This window comes from Anarrhichthys ocellatus, unplaced genomic scaffold, assembly GCF_004355925.1.
Source record: "Anarrhichthys ocellatus isolate YVR2014 unplaced genomic scaffold, GSC_Weel_1.0 scaffold25, whole genome shotgun sequence".
Classification (NCBI taxonomy): Eukaryota; Metazoa; Chordata; class Actinopteri; order Perciformes; family Anarhichadidae; genus Anarrhichthys; species Anarrhichthys ocellatus.
In genome coordinates, this window is record NW_022280055.1 from 2,869,272 (window position 1) to 2,875,271 (window position 6,000).

At 40.8% G+C, this 6,000-nt stretch overlaps 1 protein-coding gene across 1 annotated transcript in view; it reads left to right on the forward strand.

Moving 5' to 3' along the window:
• map3k5 (mitogen-activated protein kinase kinase kinase 5) overlaps nucleotides 1–6,000 on the forward strand; it is a 61,021-nt gene that overhangs the window by 39,762 nt on the left and 15,259 nt on the right. Inside the window, exons 13-15 of the mRNA XM_031861770.1 lie at nucleotides 1,555–1,650; nucleotides 3,114–3,195; nucleotides 4,315–4,448. Of these exons, the coding sequence (XP_031717630.1) occupies nucleotides 1,555–1,650; nucleotides 3,114–3,195; nucleotides 4,315–4,448 (312 nt within the window). The remainder of the gene's footprint in view (nucleotides 1–1,554; nucleotides 1,651–3,113; nucleotides 3,196–4,314; nucleotides 4,449–6,000) is intronic.

The window sequence follows — 6,000 nt, forward strand, 5'->3', positions numbered from 1 at the left end:
AATTGCAAAAATATCTTTTTTTAAATTAAGGGATCACCAAAGTTATTGCAATGAATCCTCTGGGAACCATGAATGTCTGTACCAAATGTTTAATGTTCTGACAATACAACGAATAGTTGTTGAGATATGTTAGTCTGGACCAAAGTGGGGGATCAACAACATGGCTACAAACATTCCAACTAAAGTCCAACTCGAGTAATATTTTCATTAAAGGGACAGTGTCTGGAATTTGGTTGCATCTAGTGGTGAGGTTGCAGATTGCAACCGACTGAACACCCCTCCGCTCACTCCTCTCTTCCCAAGACTGCGGTAACGTGAGCGAATGGGTGCAAAACCTCGGCCAGAGGCCATCCTTACTGAAACAACAATACTTTAGGAGCAACAGAAGTCAGATGGCAGATGGCTGTGCCACGGTTTTGCACTCTGTGGCTCACATTACCGCAGTATCACTAGCATGTCAGAGAGCTGCAGGTAACGTAGTAACGCTAAAGGCTCTCTCTAGAGCCAGTGTTTAGTTAGTTCTTAGTTTTAGCTGATTATACACTAATAACAATAAACATAATTAAATATCATATTCCATTTCTGCTAATGGATCCCCTGAAATGCTACATACTGGCCCTTTAATGTGAAACTGTCTATAATGTTTGACTATGAACTAACATTGTTCCAAGATATGAATATATATCTGTATCAGTATATATAATATACCAAATTAAAATAAGTGTTGAATGCTAGATTTAACAATAGAAAAAATAAAATACAAACAAATATCTGGATCTATTGCTAACTGTAACTATAAAAATCGAGGTTAGGGCCCAACATGTATGTTCAGAGTTATCTAAGCACGCACTTAATGTTATAAAAAAGCATTTTATTAAATCCATGCAAAGTGCAGATTTGAGTGCACCATTAATAACACAGACAGTCTACCATGGACAGTTTTCATGATGTCTCTCTCTCTGCGTCTCCTTTTCCACGGTCCTCAAAGGAATTCAGCGTCAGATCAGTGGAGGGCTGTGCTCACATGTTGCTAGGGAACGACTCATTCTCTGTGCCCACTCAGCCTGCAGACAGTCAGCAGGACACAATAGCTCTGTGCGCAGCAATACGACCACACACACACACACGCAGTCTCTTCGTAGTCCGAATAGGCAGCTCTGGCCTTGGCAGGCGTACTAAGAATTGGACACGGGCCTCATACCAGCGGATACATGTGTCCTTTTAGCTGTTGAATGGAAGCTCTCCATCTTTTGTGCAGAAATTCTGCATCATTTTATTGGACAATCTGCAAAACAAGTTTTGTGTTTGTTCCAGATGTCCAGAAACAAACTCTCAAACTCATAACACTGCATATTTACTGAGTCTATCAGTGCGTTGTATTGTTATTACATCCTGCATGTGTCACAAGTACTGGGGTTTATATTTTGATAGAGTGGCCATCCACATGTAGTGACAAACAATCTTTTATTTCATAGCCAGAGATTTTATGGCTGATGTCATAAGTCCAGTGAAAGGGGATAGTCGTCGAACTAACTGTGATCCGTCTCTCCTCAGCATCTCCAAGTTTGACGAGCGCAGTGCCTTCCTCTACGTGCTCCACAATGCAGAGGACTTCCAGATCTACTTCTGTACAGAGATGCACTGTAAAAGGTCTGTTCTCCGTCTCTCTGTGTTTGTTTGACATCATTAAGCTCATAAAGGTTGTGCTTCAAACTGTCAGCAGACTATCAGTCGTGTTAACACTATAAATCTTTATTTGATGTGATGAAATTGATTTAATGACCTTCCTCTTTTAATGTCCCCAATTTATTGATTATGACACTTCTGAATCTGAAAAGAGGCGTTTAAATGTACAGAAGAAGTCCTTTGTGTTTCTTTCAACCTGACATAAGCGTCTACAGCCTTGCTGTGTTGTACCTGTACAAAGTGGTGCTTTGAGCTGAATGCTCAAATATACTGTAAGTCAGATGTCACTGTAGCCCTTTCTAGTAATGAAGTCTTTATTTAATGGCTTTATTAATGGTTAAGCTTTATAGATCAGTTATAAGCCATTTATTAGAACAACTTTTGGGTTGCCAGGTTGTGAAAAATCTCTATGGCTACTTATCTTCAGGAAAATAACCGCAGAGGATCAGGACCAAAATACATTTGTCAATAACGTATTAAGCATTTATTAAAGGCACAATGAGTAGGAATTTCCTGAAGAAAAAAAACAATGTATGGACTACCCACTGCAGTGAGTTAAGCTCTTCTCCACTTGTAACCATCCCAACAGCAGTTCAGGCGCTCCTGTCAGCTCTAAAGTCAGGTGGGAAGTATCGCGCCTCTGCGTCGCCACAAGCACACCTTGTTTCATTTCGACACCATCTTGTTCCTCGCTAGCTGCTCGGTGAAGCACTGAGTGTTCAGACTTGTGACTCTCACATCAGAGGCTCCCGAGCACTTCCAGTGCCATTATGTGGCGTGTGAGAGTCAGTGAGTCATGCCGGCTGTTGTTGTGATGCTACACTCCTTTTTAATTCTGAGGAAGAAGCAGTGGCGGTGGGAAGGGGGAGGGATGAGGAGAGGGAGGAGGGAAGAAATAGGTGATGGAGAAAGGAAGAGATCCTGTCGGATTGTGCATGTGCATGATTGGCATGTGCGCATGCATGACACACGTGTATCGCAGAACACCAGCAGGCCTGCCGTGTGCGACAGCTAGACGAGTCAACGTGCTCGTTGAACAGCTTGTGTTCAGTGAGAACGGCAGAGGTCGTATGTATGTATCTGTGTGGGAGGTGTGCATGCAAACATACTGTAACCCTTTGTGGATGAGACCACCAGCAACAGTAAATACTGCCACTTAATCACAATATGTACTCATTGAATGTCAGACATGTGCAAATTCGACAATAAACAGAGAAATGTTGTTCAAGAACGTGAACACTATGAATCCTCCAGCTTTTCACCTGGTGGCCCTACAACCACACAGTCAAACACGCTTAGAGCTCAAAATCAGTACTCATTTACTAGTTTATTTAGAATCCAGTGTCTAAATACTCATAGACTCCACTGTTTATTTCTATGTTGAGTGTGATCTCTACTTTTGCATTGACGAAGCTTTTCTTTGGCAGATTCTGCGATCTGGTCAACAGCATAGCAGAGGAGGCCTGGAAAGGTCCAGAGGAGGGAGACTGTGACAGCGACGCTTTAGAGGTGAGAGGACTGAAGACTAGATTCACTTCTATGTTGGCTCAGATAGTAGCCCTGTAAACTTTCATTATATTTATATAAATATTTTTGTAGCCATAAAGTGCATCAAAAAAGTCCTTCCTATAGTTTACTTACTGGTGCACCTGCACTAGAGCCAGAGGTACATTTCAAACAAATATGATTTTTGGCCCACAGTTCCTTTTTTATGTCCATATATTTAATGTATTAAAGCCTTAAATGAAGAGGCAGTAAAGCCTCATACACAACAAAGCTTCAGCAAAAATACATAACCTTCACTAATTATACAGTACTTTTCACTGCATGTGTGCCATGAAACGATTTACCCGTTTGTTTTTGTACATTGTTTTCTTACATCCTGTTGTGCTTCTGCAGTGCACTTTGCCTACTTTTTAAACGTCACAGGAAATATGTTATTGTGGTGTTTCCATCAAAAAGAATTGAATGGCTGACTGAAAGAAAAAATGAATTGACCACAAAACCGTCTTTGACAGCTAATTAGCTTTGGGCACGCTCCTTTTTAGTGCCGGCTAACCGGCTATTTTTCATGCTTCCATCAAAAGACAAAGAAAGGAAGAATTTCAATAATGTATTTCCCTCGCTTTTCATAACATAATGTCTTAACAATATTCTGTTTTAAGCGTGTATGAACTCAGGATTTGAATCTAGCTTTTTTTAAATTCAGTTCATCACAATTTGCATTATAATAACTGGATTGCAGCTGCAGACCCAGAGAACATGAACAGTAACCTTGCTTGTGTGCTTTGTATGCTTTGACAGTACAGAGCAGGCACCTGCCTCTGGAAAAGAACAGCTAATTACCTCATAACGCTGCCGCACCCTTTTTTGACTACCTGGCTTGGCACAGATCAAATGTCGAACAGGTTTCGCTCAGGAACTCGTTCTATGTCTGTGTTTGATGGGTTTGCCTTTAGCCTTAACATCAACTGTCTTTTTAACACAATCTTCACTCGCTATAAAGTTCACTATGTAGTGAGTGATTTCGGACACAGCTGATAAGGTAACTCTCCTACAGGCACAGTGATGAGAAATGATCCCGTCTTTATAGTGACTGTTGCATGTTTGTCGCCCTTGTCTCCACAGTACGACTACGAGTACGATGAGCATGGAGACAGGGTGGTTCTGGGAAAAGGCACATTTGGTGTGGTGTACGCGGGCCGAGACCTCAGCAACCAGGTTCGACTGGCCATCAAAGAAATACCAGAGAGAGACAGCAGGTGAGAGTCTGGCCAGGGATTTCTCTGGGAAAGGTCTCCATGTTCTCTTGTATTTGTTCTCTGAAGGTTTCACACTATTGTTACCACAGAATAATAACATTTGTAAGGACTCTGTGAAATTCCAGTGACATAATGAAATTGCTCTCATGTAAAGTATGTATAGTCATGTGATTTTACTTGCAGGTCAGTCTTTTAGTAAGACTTTACAAGGATATTCGTGGTCCCCTGAGGACAAATTTGAATGTTTACTGTCTCTGTGATCCTTCATCTAACATCACAAATAGGTCAAAGTTTTCTGTTTTGGTCCATGACAAGTTATCTATTGTGTTTAACAAACATGTTCCTATCGTCATAAGATAAATTCTTCAAATCCTGAATTGTTTACATTCCTGTTTGATAGCACGTGGCAGCTACGGATGGTTATATAATGTGAAACCAGTGGCAGAAATATGTATTGCGTCACCCACATGCTCGAGTCTAAACAACATGGAGAATCTCTCCTGCAAACATTGTTTCATAATGCTACTAGTCCTCTAAACTACCCAGGTTACCTTTAAGTTAAGAGGATGGATCCTAGTATTTTTGGTGACCCACAGACCAAAATGCCATACTTGCACACAAGCTGTTTCCTAATCTAATTAGCAGATTGACATGGAATTCATGTTCAGAAGAGGATAAACTAAGGATGCTAATTTAGAAGTTTTTGTCTCACCAACTCTTTTGCAATTGTTTGTTACCCATTAGAGAAATTACCAATACAACAAACGTTCCTTTTTTCATGTCAGCAGACCGTTTATAAACTGCTTTTTATTCAGAAATTGCAATATGTCGACATGCGTGGGGCTAGTCTGTTGACTATAACCCGCAAGTCAACAGACTAGCTCCGAGAAGCACGTCTGATTACCCGTCAGCCCATCAGGAGGATTCATATTCAGTGAGAGGGAGTTGTCTCTCATATAAGAGTCCACCTTATAGCCTATTCTTCTTTAACTATGCAACTATTTTACATTTTTAAGAATGTAGAATTTTAATAATATATATATTTTTAACTCTTTTTTTAAAATTATGTTGATCTGATTAATCAGTCAAAATTCTTATTGTCTGCTAAAGGTGAGATGGTTAATCAGCATCCTGAAGACAAACTCTTTAGATCTGAAGCCACCCTCAGGACATACTTTTATTTATTATCCTCTGCAGAGATTAAATTGCATCATTAATAAAAGTGCTGCTTTTCTCTGACTGAGAGTGTGACGCGCAGATCAGCAGTGTTCCCCGGTGGTTTCCGGCTTACAGCGTTCTGGTATCCACTTGAGTGCAGAGCTGTGGAGGCAAACTCCCAATGTCTCTGCTTAAAGCGCCTGTCTACTCATAACTCTCTATACTCATCTCAAACTCTCTCATACTGGATGATTGCACTGCCACACTTTGTTCCACTAATCACTTCAGCAAGTCAGTGGGGCGCTCTGCTGCAAAGAATGTGGAGGATTTCGTAAATAATTCAGAAGGAGAGAGAGAGAGAGAGAGAGAGAGAGAGAGAGAGAGAGAGAGAGAG